At 34.4% G+C, this 14,521-nt stretch overlaps 1 protein-coding gene and 1 long non-coding RNA gene across 2 annotated transcripts; one reads left to right on the forward strand and one right to left on the reverse strand.

The window, feature by feature from the left end:
- Positions 1-7,069: 7,069 nt before the first annotated feature.
- On the forward strand, positions 7,070-9,232 carry LOC135151452 (uncharacterized). Its single transcript, XM_064089903.1, has 2 exons — positions 7,070-7,461; positions 7,534-9,232. The coding sequence occupies exons 1-2, from the start codon at positions 7,070-7,072 to the stop codon at positions 9,230-9,232; spliced, it is 2,091 nt and encodes a 696-aa protein (XP_063945973.1).
- A 324-nt stretch (positions 9,233-9,556) lies between these two features.
- On the reverse strand, positions 9,557-11,939 carry LOC108203737 (uncharacterized). Its single transcript, XR_001803500.2, has 2 exons — positions 10,031-11,939; positions 9,557-9,886 (listed from the first exon to the last, which is right to left on the reverse strand). It is a non-coding gene; the product is annotated as an uncharacterized LOC108203737 (long non-coding RNA).
- Between the last annotated feature and the right edge of the window lie 2,582 nt (positions 11,940-14,521).

The raw sequence follows: 14,521 nt of genomic DNA on the forward strand, positions 1-14,521 counted from the left end.
CCTTCAACTTCTCTTCCTTCATGGCTCTCCATGCAGTCTGCCAATGCCACTGTTGTTAGCATGGAGCTGGAAAGGCAAGCCTCAACCATTCTTCAATCACAATCTGGAAGCTCATCCTCCTCTCCAGCCATCTCTACCACCATTGCCAGTCAAGCTCTGGACAATCTCAAGCTCCACAAGTATCAATCTCTCCACTTTCAGCATGAGATAGAGCATCTCAATTCTCTCATTGCCTCTGTTAAGACTGATCTGACCAAACAAATTGATGAAAAGCTTCCAGCTCAGGTCAAATCAGCTCTTTCTGAATCTGAACAAAAACAACTCCAATTGGAAAAGCAAGTGGAAGCTCTGGAAGGAAATGTCTATATCTTAAACTCTAGAATGGATGAGATGTTGCAGCATCAAAGAATTCAGACTGGACTTCTTCAACATCTTCTTCTTGCCTCTGGTGTTTCACTTCCCAGTCCATCCCCTACACTTGCTGCTAACAAAAAGGGGGAGAAAGAATTACCAACTCCTGCAGAATTGATCAGTCAAATTCCTCCTCCTTTCCACACTGAAAGGGAAAAGCAGAAGATTGCAAGGATGAAAGAATTGGACTCTATTGCAAAGAGAGTGGCTCAACTGGGCAAGAAATCTTCCACATCTTCTACAGCCACCACAGCTCAAATCTCTTTTCCAACCACAACCACAATTCTCAGGGTGATTACACCTGAGATTGTTATCCCTTCCAAGACAGAAAAGGGTGAGCCATCATTTTTGAATGAGTTCAAGCCCATTCTGTTTCCAAACAATTGTGGCTACTCCAAGCCTGGAAAAGACTCAAGCTCAATCTACTTTCCACCAGCCAGGCCTGACAAAAATGAATACAAGCTTTTGGGCCAAGAGATCAAAAGTTACAAAGACTGTGCAGATGTGGCCTTAAAAGCTCATTTTGCCATCATCTACAGAGAAGGCCAGAAGCTGTTTATTGGAACTGGCCATCCTCACTACTCATTTGCAAAAGCTGAAGAGGTGGCCAGAGAATGTGAAAAAGAGGAGTTTGAATCCCAACTCTCTTTGAATCAAATAGAGGTTGATGAAAGGTATGCTATTGAGCTGGAAGAGGAGTTGGCAGCTGAGCTTCTAAATGAGAAAAGATTGCCTCTTGAATCTTCTCCAAAGAAAAAGAGAGTCAAATCTAAAACTAAGATGCCTGAGGCAGCCAAGAGAAGAGAAGAAGTGCCAGAAAAGCCTATCTCAAAGCCTTCTTCTCCAATCAAGGATACCACAGTAGTACATCCAGATGTCAACTTCCATGATGAGCCAATAATGCCAAAGGAGGAGCCAATTGACTTGGAAGATATCCCAATTCCAGCTTTTCTTGTTCAAGAATCTTCTAAGCCAAAGAAGAAAGTCAAGTCTGTGGCTAAGAGGATGGCTAACCCTCCTAAACCTCCAAAAGAACCTGAAAATCCTGATGACTATCTCATCATTGCTAACATTGAAGAAATTTCTGAGTTGGATCTGGAGCTGGATGATCTTCAAGAAGTAAGAGGAATAGAAGCAACTTCAAAGTTACCTGAAAGATTGGTATTCTCTTACAAAAACAAGGGTGATGTCATCTGGCCTCTTCACAGAGTTCTGAATTCTGAGGGATTCAGTTCTCTAACAAAAATATATGGATCTATGAAGAGGACTGGAGGATTTACACCACCTGCAAAGCAAATGGTACTAAAGAGAATCCTTGAGATCAGGAAGGAATGGAACTCAGATGCTAGTCTACAAAGAAGGCTAAAAATTCCCTACACTGGAAAGAAAATTCATCATGAACCTACTCCAGTCATGGAATTTAGGGATAATCAAGGTGTTAGGAGATTTTTCAGACCTAAAGATCAACTCAAGGTTGTTAGCTTGAATACTCTGAAGACTCTCCAATCCAAGCTCAACAGACAAGATAGTGATGAAGAATGGTTCTACAGGATCTTTCAGAAGCAGATTAATATTCTTGAAGAAAAACTTAAGTCCAGAAGAAGAAGATCTTCTAGGAACAAGTAACTGCTCAGTCTAGAGGAGCATAATCATCTGTAATATTTTCTAACTCTAGTATTTAAATTCTGCATTTTATTTTATTAATGTTTTGTTATCATCAAGTGTAGAATTTATGTCTGCATCTTCTCCAGTCATAAATTGGGGAAGATTGTTAGGAATCAATAATTTTTGATGATAACATAAACATTTTTGTAACATGTCTTACTTAGAATCTTTATCAAATTTCAGTTGTAATTGTTATATTTCTTGTCTTTGGGAATTATCAACGGATGGGTAGAATAGGATGGCTAATTGTAAATATCCAATGCCATGTAATTTTATCTAAGTGAAGGATGTTCAACTGATGAGATGTAACTATTCAACTGATGAAGACTGGATGATGTTTCAACTGATGAAAATCAAGCATTCAACTGATGACAAAGTGTTCAACTGATGATGCTGAGGAATTCAACTGATGAGACTGGAACAGCATTCAACTGATGGAGTCTGTAATTCATTCAACTGATAAGCCGGGCATTCAACTGATAAAGTCAAGAGCAGTTGAAAGCAACCAGAACTTTCAACTGATGAAGCAAAGAGCAGTTGAAAGTGACTAGAGCTTAAGTCTGACAAATCACATGGATCGAATTACACTAAAATAGACATGGAAGCCTAATTAGGAAAATAAAGAAGAAGCAGAATCATACTTATCTCATGCAGTGCAATCTGGATCAAATCAAGATGATGGTAAAAGATGAAGACATCTCAGAAAGCATGCATAAGACAAAGTTGTGCAGCATTGTTTTTAGATTAGAGTACATTTTGTAATCTAGCTAAAAGCTTTGTAAAACTTGGAGTATATAACCAAGTTAGTAGCATCAGTTGAACTTGTTCAAATTACTTGAGAGAAAAATCTGAGAGTTAGAACTTGTTTGAGTGATGAACCAGCAGCTGTGCGAATTGTAAACAATCCACAGATTCTTCTATATAAAATCTCACGGGTGGATCATTCAATCCACCCGTATTTTTAATACTTGGTGTTTTTCTGTTTCCTGTGTTCTTAGTGTATTATTCTTGAATCTTTTAAATTTGTAAAAGATTGTATTCAACCCCCCCCCCTTCTACAATCTTTCTTATAGTTGGTGTAAAATAACAAGTTTTGATGATCACACTTCAGCAAGCTGCTTTATTATAATAGCCTACTCTTTTGATATTGTTTGCTTTAGCCTGCCGTTTTGTATCTGCTAATTCAGTTTTGCAGGAATTGAAAACAGCGAGCTGTTATGTGATAACAGCAAGCTGAACAGAGTCTGGACAGAAGCAGCGTTCTACTCGGATTTTGAACTCAAGATTTATACATGGGTTAGGACTTATATATTGTACATTCTCTATTTAGTATATGATTTTAGTGAACGTTTTAAGCTCATTTAAAATCAATAAAACGTTTTCTAAATATGGGAAGAAGTTGAGAAGAATTCAAAATCTTTTCTCTTAACAACTTCTATCATATCCCTAAATTATAGGAGCTGATTTGTAATCATTTTTCAAACTCTAAACTCCTATAGTTTTGCATCTGATTTATCTCCAACGTTCAGAACAACGTTCACAAGATCGTTGATGGAGAAATTCAGATCTCTAGCCGTTATATTATTTCAATATATATATGGCTATTGTGTTTTTCAGAAAAGCAATCAACTCACTTTGAAAAACATCAATCTTTCTCTAAACTTCGAGCTTGAATTGTTCACTGCTATTATATATTATTTAGAGAATATTTTTGAGTTGTAATCATTCTTCTTGTAATTGATTATTGTGATTAGTCACCAAAGCTAGCGGGGTTCTTGGTATAGAACAAAGGGGGAGTTAGATAGAATTAGTCTTCACAAGGTCTGAGGTGCTAAGGTTCGAGGAACAAGGTGAATTCAAGGAGGGAAGCTCAAGGAATTCAGAGGTTCAAGAACAGTTGCACAGGGGACTAAAGTGTCGAGCTGTTTTCTATCTGCTCAAGATTTCAGCAAGCTGCTTTAGGTGACTGGGGGTGACTGGGTAAAGGGAAGATATATTATTATTCTGTAATTGTTTGATTTTCAGTAATAATATATTCTCTTACCGAGTTGGTAAGGGACCAGGACGTAGACCATTAGATATAGGGGTCGAACCTGGCTAAAATCGCTTGTGTCTGATTTACTTTTCTGCTCTTTACTGTTTTGATATCTGCTCTCACAGCCTGCTATAATTGCAAAACAGTAAGCTGAAATATCCGGTAAAAGTTTAAAACTGACATTGGTAGCTAATTACACCTATTTAACCCCCCCCCCCTCTAGGTGTTATTTCAAAATCATGTGTTTAAATATAATATGATAAACAATATTTTATGTGATTTTTGTAAAGAATCTCAAAATCTATTTCGAAATAGAATACTGACAAATTATTTAAACATTATTTTGTAGAACTTCTAATAAGACAAATTATTTAAACATTATTTTGTAGAACTTCTAATAAGAAAAGCACATAAGTGAATATATTAAAAAATCTTAATTTTGAGTGTGTATTATACTAAATTCGCAGAGTAGTTCTACAACTAAATATTTATAACAAAATTTTAAAGAATCTTTATTAGAAAATAAATCTTTTATACAATATTATAAGGAATCTTTAATTAAATAAAGTATTTATTTCATAAATGCGATATTGTTGTATTTTTTTTAATGAAAACATGTTATAATCTTATCTAAAATTAAATTCTAATATTAAAGAATATATTGTAACGGTATTTTTAAAGTTTACATGAATTTTGTTTTAATTTATTATTTTTTGTGAAAGAATCTTATATGAGTAAGAAAATTTTAAGGAATCTAAATATTTTGTAAATCTCATTTTTCACTTTATAATATAGTAAATTCTTCACGTTAATATTGAGATTACATATTTACACAATTTTTAACAGAATCTCTGATTACTAAATATTTCATCATGATGAATATTTTAAATTTTGAATTTTGTAATTCAAATTTAATATAAAGTAAATGCTCTCATTGAATGATTAAGATTGGGAGAATATAAAAAAGGGAATCAATTGATAGCCTATCTTAGTAATTATGTTAATGAAATCATGTGTTGATATGGTCAATAAAAGGTAATTGCTAAAAAGATTTTTTATTTTCGATGTAGGAATATGCCCTTCTACTTAATTGTTAATATATATTTACTAAATCTCCTAATTATAGTAGCCATTAGATTTAAATGGCTGATCGATGGCAGATATAGTACTTCGTTGGTTCTCTCGATAAAAGAGTTCTCCCAGGTTCTTACTCATATATATATATATATATATATATATATATATATATATATATATATATATATATATATACATACATGTAGTTAATTTATCGTCTTGACTATGGCTCTAACTGTCTAATATTGTCGTGTTCTAACCATAACATGTATGCCTTTTTTATATTAATTTTAAGAATTTTACTCTTTTGAACATTTTATTTGGCTTGAATTTTCTATATTTCTCCATTCATGCTACAAAAGGTTCAACTTTCGAATCCCATCAACAATATATCACAATAAATTATTAATTTAAACACATATAAGAAACATATCACAATATACACACGTGCATCACACGGGTTATAAGCCACTATATTATTAAAGCTAAACATGAAAAAATTTAGTCGTCAGTTTATAATCGGTACGGTGAGTTATAACCGTTAGGTCACTTGATTAAATTGATCGCAACTGTTAGATTTAATTTTCTATATTTCTACATCTATGCCACTAAAGATTAAGTGCTCGAATCTTGTCTACAACATATCGAAATAAAATATTAATTTCAAAATATATCAGAAAATTATTAGAAATTTAGACACACACGTGTATCGCATGAGTTATAAGCTAGTGTATTGTAGTTGACAATATAATATATTTAACTATAGTCAATTATATTCCGCTATAAAGTAGAGTGTTAGGAATATGCGATGCTTGATGATACAAAGTATTTTATTCTTACTTAGAATAAAATTGCATGTAGTTGATCAATTGATGGCATGCTAAGGCAGTATCAATTGATCATATTGACCCATCAACGGATGATGAGGTACTGTAACAAAACTGGAGTCTCTTAGCAGTTGATGTAAAATAATGTGTACTTTTAGATTAGCAGTTGATCTATCAATGGATGTTTAGATAGGGTGACATAATTGTAAATATGAGAAGTCATGTAATCTATCCAAGTGAAGTGAAGATCGATCGATAATCGTGAAGTATCAATGGCTATTTGGAAGAAAGATTATCAACCGCTACATCAACTCCATTATCCCATAATTCAAAGAAGACTATCAACTGCTATTTCAAAATATTATCAATCGATAATATTAGCAATTGACTATCAGCAATTGACAGCTACAAGTCAGGTAAAAGACAAAGAGCACATGGGTTGATGTGACAGATGTTGCACCAGCTTTGGAAGCTAAACCAAAAGGAGTTTAGTCAAATATTGAGAACCTCGAAGCATACCATTTCTGGCAAAGCAACAAGAATTTCAAGCTGCCAAATGCAGTATCATGTCCAAGAAATTCTATATTTGTACTAGCTAGAAAGTGAGTAGGAAAATACTTTTACAGACTAGTTTTGTTTGTAGTAGTATATCTTCACTTTGTAATTTACATTTCAAAGTATCAAACACCAAGAACTAAAGAGCAAAGCACTAGAGAAAGTTAGCAAGAAATTGTAAGCTTTTGCTCTTCATTCTTTTGTAAGAAGCCAAGTACTTTTTACTTGGAAGGTTCTTGATATAAAAATCTCTCACGTGGATCAAACAATCCACCTGAAATTTTTAAGATCCTTGTTCTTTAAATTTTTGTTTTAGCTTTTATATTCTCTTGTAGTTTGAATATAATCTGTTGTGCAAAAGTTGTTAAAATTTTTGTAGATTGTATTCAACCCCCCCTTCTACAATCTGACTTATTGTTTGTATTGTCTAAATAACAATTGGTATCAGAGCTGGGCTTCTAACATATAAGAAGTTTTCAGATCCTAAAGACAATCAACAATGGGAAGAAGAGATGAAGGAGTCAAGATTCCAATGCTGGTCAAAGAACACTACTTTCTTTGGAAAGTAAAAATGAGGATGCATCTTCTCTCCTTAGATCATAGCTACATCAACTGTATCGAGAAAGGACGACATGTTCCAGTCAAAATCAATACTGCCCTGAGACTTGATGGAAGTGAAGCAGAAGATGTTGAAGTGCCTAAAAATCCTTCTGAGTTTACTGAAGAAGATGAGAATGAAGTGCACAAGGATAACAAGGCTATGAACATTCTTTTTAATGGTATTGATGATGATATGTTTGATAGTGTTATCAACTGCCCTACTGCAAAAGAAGTATGGGACACTATTCAAACTTTATGTGAAGGCACTGATCAAGTTAGGGAAAACAAGATGTAGTTGTTTGTCCAACAATATGAGAGCTTTCATTCTAAGTCTGGGGAATCTCTAAATGATTTATTTAACAGATTTCAGAAACTATTAAATGGATTAAAGTTGTATGGTAGAATCTATATGGTCAAGGACTCAAATCTCAAATTCTTGAGAGCCTTGCCTAGAGATTGGAAACCTATGACTGTTGCTTTGAGACAAGCTCAGAATTTTAATGAATACTCTCTTGACAAACTCTATGGTATTCTTAAGACTTATGAGCTTGAAATACAGCAGGATGAAGAACTGGAAAAGAACCCCAAGAGGGAGAAAACTGTGGCTCTTGTAGCAGAAAAGGAAGAGGAAGAGGAGAAGGCATTAAAATCTGTGATTGCTGGAAAGGCCTCAAGCAGCTCTGCTTGCGAAGGAAAGAAGGATGATGGAAAGAAGAAAGCAAAAATCATTGAAGAAGATGAAGAATCTTCAGCTCAAGATGAGCTAGATGACCTTGATGAACATCTAGCATTTCTTGCCAGAAAATTCTCCAAGCTCAAGTTCAAACGAAACGTTGTCAGCTCCAGACCATTCAACAGAGGAAATCAATCCAAACCATCTGGTATGATTGATAGATCAAAATTCAAGTGTTTCAATTGTGGTCTACCTGGACACTTCTCTAATGAGTGCAGAAGACCTTCTTCTGAAAAGAAAGGATCTTCCTCAGAAAATGTGGATTACAGAAGAAAGTATTTTGATCTACTCAAGCAAAGCAAGGAGAAGGCACTCATAACTGAGGATGGTGACTGGGCTGCTGATGAAGGAGATTCTGACAATGAGGAACATGTCAACCTTGCCTTGATGGCAATTGGAGATGAAGCTGATTCTTCCACCACCAGCAATGGACAGGTAAAAACCACCAACACATCTGATCTCTCTAAGTCTGAATGCAAACAAATCATTGATGACATGTCTAATGAAATCTATAATCTTAGAGTCTCTCTTAAATCTCTAACAAAAGAAAATATTAGAATTAAAGGGACTAATAATTTGCTTACTGAAAGAAATGAAAAGCTTGAAACTGAATTAATCCAAATGGATAAAATCAAAAAGTCTTCTGAGCTTGCCAAAGATGAGTTGCTGGTTGTTCTGAAAAGAGAAGAAATTCTCAAAAAGCAACTGGAAAGGGAACAAGAGATAATTGCTAAATGGAAAGATTCTAGGAATGTTCTTGAAAACTTGTGCTCTACACAAGAGATATTAATGGATAGTGATCATCCATTAATATATACTCAATCAACGGATGAAAGCTATCCATTGAAGAATCAAAAAGCATTTGATGACAACAAACTCAAGAAGTTGGATAAGAAGTATGGGCCCATCAATAAAATTTTTGTGAAGGAATCTGTTAGTTCCAAGAAAATTGAAAGGGAAGGAATTGGTCACAGTGAAGTTAAAATGGAAGCTGGAAAAGGAAAGAAGAAGAGCTCTAGGAATGACAAAGTTGGGATCAACAAAAAGAATGATTACACACCTGCCAAAAATGCTGTTAGAAAAACTTGCTCTAAATGTGGTAGTGTTAATCATCTTGCTGTTAACTGCAAAAATGCTCTATCTGATCTTTTCATGCCTAATCCTATGATGAATGCTCACATGTCTTATATGCCTATGTTTCCTCATGCTCCCATTCAATATGCTAATATGCCTTTCATGCCTAATCCATTCTTTGGTGCATTTAACATGTCTGCTGTGTCCACTACGCCATATATGGCTTTCAACAACATCAAAAAAATGATGCAATAACCCCAAAATATGTTGCCATAGCCCGAAAATGGGCTATTGCAACATAAAATTTAAGTTGCTTTTTTCGATGTTGCCCTAGGCTTCTATTGCAGCATTATGGTTACCTACTACAACACGAGCTTTTCTGTCACAATAAACCGCTATTGCAACATCTGACTACCTTATAGCAACAAATATTTTATGTTACATTAGACCTCCTTATTTCAAAAAAAAAGCGGGACCCATTTGTGGGTCCCACTTTTTAGGTCCACATGGATCCCACGTGTTAGTCCCATGTTTGGACACCTGTTTGCTAGTCCCATGTTTGCAACATTATTCTAAAAGGAATTGAAAATATACTCTTTATAAATTAAACATCCCAATAAACTATTCTTTCTTACAAATTTCATAACAAATCCAACCAAATCAAATTACCTAACAATTCAAAACCAACTAAACGTAACAACAATTAGCCTGTGCCCTCTAGCTTTTCTCTAAAATACACCCTTCTCCATACATAAATGAAGTGCATGATATGTGATTCCAAGGCTGTGACAATAGGAGTCATCTGTTCCTCTAGCAAGAAACTCAAGCCTGGTGAAATTCTTGAGCCATTTGCACATAATCTTCATTAACAGGATGGACCACAACATCAAACAAAATTTGTATATCTTGCTGGATGGAGAAACAAAAGCAATAGGTAAATACTTAATTAATATCACAATCAATATACTTAGAACAAATATTTTAAAAAGCCCAGGTACTTTGGTCTTGGCATATCAATTAAATGTAAGCAACACAGATATATAAATAACTTACCTGGATAGTTTTTTTATACGGCCCCAGTTCTTTAATTTCTGAGCTATATTATACATTTTCCAAGTACTTGTCTGGCTGCTGGAGTAACTTGTACCAGTTGTATCAGTCATTTCATCACTTTCAACTGAAAAAATGCTTATGCTTCGTAAGATTCAAAGCTTAACTTGTTACGATTCTGTTTTACCCGAGTCAGAGATTCCTGATTCTCAAATCAAGCCATCGTTGGTAAACAAGTTCCTGAACCATATCAAATCTGTTCATTTGCGGTTATTCTGTCACATAATTCAGTTAGTAACTAATGCTCATCAATTCATTCAATTATCAGAAAGATAATTACTTGTATATTTACATGTGTGTGGAGGGTTATGTAGTCTTATTACCCGACGACAGCCAGGAGAAAGAACTGGGTAACAAACGAGAGTGTAAGAAGAGGACATGGATACCAGCATAACTAAACTGCAAGGCCAACATGGCCACATGAAGCTGGACTTTCTCCGGCACATTGACGGATACTAGCATAACTAAACTGCAGCAAACTAGACTTGCAGCAAACTGATGTAGTAAAGAAAGCTAACACAATGCAAACTAGATATTCTTTAGTGTAGAATGCTCACATTCATTTCAAAATCATCCATCAGAATTATACCAACAACATGACAAGAAAATAGTATTAATTATTAATTGTTCTATATGTTTTATATGTTCAAAAAGAATGTATCTTTGAATTATAATTAATCTTAAAGAAAATAGCAGTAGAAGTTAGCCTTATACCTTTTAGTAGCAAAGATTTTAAGCTCTTGCCTATGAGAACCAAAAAAATTAATAAACAAAGTCTACTGGTTTGCGGAAAAGATACAGAATGTAACAATAACCAAATTAGAAATGTGAACTAAAACTAACAGGTAACAGAGCTACAACCATTTCATAGCATCACCTAATGGCATATACAACAATAAATATTTATAAAATTCTCTAGCACCAAATTCTTGTCTACTGTGACCATTTTTAGGATCAAAGAAGAAATTACTTGTGCGACCTATTTTCATTCTTGAACGAGAAAGTGCACAAAGTGCAGACTGAGCATCAAGACCAGGAGACTTGGTCTTGTTTCCACATGTTTTAAAAAACATCCAGTAACCAAAGAAGAAAGGCCAAATCGTATTAAAATCTCCAAGATTCTAACAAGAAACATAAAATCACAGCATCCTGGCATGTAAAAGTGTGAAAATAAAATTCTTTATAAAAGGGCAAGTGCTTGAATCAGGATAGCTACTACTTAATTTCCCGGCCGGAGTCAGGATAGCTACTACTTGAATCCATTATATAATATACAATATACTTTTAACAGTAATTATCAACAATGAGAAGTTCAACAGTAAACCATTTAAATCTAAAAAACACATAGCATTACAAAACTGAATATGGAAATTATAAATTAAATAGCTCAAATTCTATAACACAAGCTCGTTACCTCAGAACAGAGATCCAAGCCTTTTATGACTTTGATTTAACACAGGCTCCTGAAAATACACAGACAAGTACACATATAACACATCCACACATGTTCTTAAGTTAACAAATGAGAAAGGGGGGAGAGACCAAGAAGCACCCAAATTAACCCTGAAATAGAGACATAAAACTACTCTAAGTGAGACACCTACTAAGAAATAAAAAATCCCTAATTCAAACTCAAAAACCCTAATTTCGATTGAATCCTCAATCGAGTGTTGAAGCTCTCCATCAGATCGATCCGAAAATCTAGCTAACATCTACTGAAATCCTATCCTATTTAGATAGACAGAGAGAGATAACGGAGAGAGATATAGCGAAAGAGAGAGGAAGAGAGAATGAAATGGAGAAAGCTGTGTCAATCAAACTTGGAGTCAAGGTCTCCAAAAATATTGAGCGGCTAATATTACCGCTTCTACAAAAAATTTCAAACAATACTTTTTATTTTTATCAAAATATTTTATTAATGATATGATTATTAAAATTTTAAAGATATAATCAGTTACAGTAAAATTATTGTATTCATAATTAGTTAGTTTCAAATTTATTATTTGTATTGTAGTTAATCATCTTAAGAGATGATATAAAAATATTATTGTATTCCAAAATTTAGTCTTTTCCTGTTTAATATATACATTTTATTATTTAATAATTAAAATTATATTAAGTTTTGAAAGTTATTTTATATAAATTTTATTATCATATTACAAATAATTATTTTACTAATAATTCTACGCAACACATATATTTGGCTATTGCAACATCAAATGGACATGAATGGTTATCGTTGCGGTAGTTATAGGTTAGTGCCACTAAAGCAACATAATTTTGCAACACTCGTGTTCACACCATTGCGGTAGGCCATATATGGCGTAGTGGCCCAATCCTCATGATAACATGAATCATGCTTATGTAAATCAATTTTCTGTGAACTCTACCAATGTTGGTTCCTCTAACTCTGCCGTGATGCCTAAAGTTAAGAAGATTAATTCTGAGGATGAAGTTGTTTCCAAACCCTCTAAATCCAAGGAAATTAATTCTTTTAAACCAAAGGTTGTGTCTAACAAAACTGGACCCAAGACTGCTTGGGTACCAAAATCAACTTAAATTGTTTTGAATCTGTGCAGGGAGGAAGAAAGAATCTTTGGTATCTTGACAGTGGTTGCTCAAGACACATGACTAGAGATTCTACCCTGCTCAGCAAGTTTGAGGAAAGGGCTGGCCCAAGTATAAGCTTTGGAGATGACAACAAAGGATTTACTCTGAGATATGGCATAATTTCAAAAGGGAATGTCATCATTGACAATGTTGCATTAGTGAAAAGGCTTAAGCATAATCTGCTTAGCATCAGTCAATTATGTGACAGAGGTCATCAAGTTTGGTTCTCAACTGAAGCCTCTGTTATTTCTGATAAGAAAGATAACAAAGTGGTCTTAACTGGAAATAGGAAGGGAAATGTCTACATAGCTGATTTCAACTCTACCAGTGCAGATTCTATAACTTGCTTGTTTAGCAAAGCATCTTTGGATGACAACTGATTATGGCATAAGAAATTGTCACATTTGAATTTCAAAGACATGAATGATCTTGTGAGAAAAGATCTTGTTAGAGGACTGCCAAAGTTGGAATTTTCCAAGGATGGTCTCTGTGATGCCTGTCAAATTGGAAAGCAAAGAAAGTCCTCTTTCAAAAGCAAACTGGAATCCTCAATTGATAGACCTCTACAGCTTCTTCATATGGATTTGTTTGGACCTGTCAACATTATCTCCATTTAAAAGAAGAAATACTGTCTTGTGATTGTGGATGATTTTACAAGATTTACTTGGACTTATTTTCTTCATACCAAGGATGAAGCAAGTGAAATCATCATCAATCACATCAAGATAGTTGACAACATTGATCCAGGAAGAAAAGTCTCAAGGATCAGAAGTGATAATGGAACTGAGTTCAAAAACTCCATTATGAAGAGTTTCTGTGAAGATAAAGGTATCCACCATAAGTTCTCTGCTGCAAGAACTCCTCAACAAAATGGTGTAGTTGAAAGAAAGAACAGAACTCTTATTGAAGCTGCTAGAACAATGCTTGAAGAATCAAAGTTGCCAACTTACTTTTGGGCTGAAGCTGTTAATACAGCATGTTACACTCAGAATATCTCTCTGATAAATCAAGCACAAGGAATGACTCCCTATCAATTGTTTAAAGGGAAGAAGCCAACATTGAACTTTCTGCATGTCTTTGGATGCAAATGTTTTGTGTTAAGAAATCAAGGTGAGAATCTTGGTAAATTCGAAGCAAAGGCAGATGAAGGAATATTTGTTGGATATGCTGTTGGAAAAGCCTATAGAGTTTATAATCTAAGATTAAACATTGTTATGGAATCTGTCCATGTGATGTTTGATGACAAGAAAATTCAAGGCTTAGATGATGAAGGATTTCATGATGTTCTTCAATTTGAAAATGAAACTGAAGGAATAATAGAACTTGAAAGTGATGATGATGACTGTGTTGAAAACATGAATTCTGGTGTTATTTCCACATCAACAGGTAATGATTTACCCCATACTAGAATAGCAGTTGATGTATCTCAGTCTACATCAATGGCTAATGATTTATCCAATACTAGTCCATCAATGGCTAGTAGTTCAAGGTCCATAAACTTAGGGGGAGCTTCTCAAAATGGAACTGACTTTACAAATGAAGCCAGTTCATCCAGATCAAATCTTCCCCCACAAAGAAAATGGACAAGGGATCATCCCTTTGAGCTTATTATTGGAGATGTTGCTGCTGGTGTCAAAACAAGAAGAGCAACTATGGATGAATGTCTATACAGCAGTTTTCTATCATAGGAAGAACCTAAAAAGGTTGAAGAAGCCCTTCTTGATCCTGATTGGATTATAGCTATGCAAAAGGAGCTAAATCAGTTTGAAAGAAACAAAGTATGGAAGCTGGTACCTAAGCCAAAAGATAGAGCAATTGTTGGTA

This window comes from Daucus carota, chromosome 3 (assembly GCF_001625215.2).
Source record: "Daucus carota subsp. sativus chromosome 3, DH1 v3.0, whole genome shotgun sequence".
NCBI lineage: Eukaryota > Viridiplantae > Streptophyta > Magnoliopsida > Apiales > Apiaceae > Daucus > Daucus carota.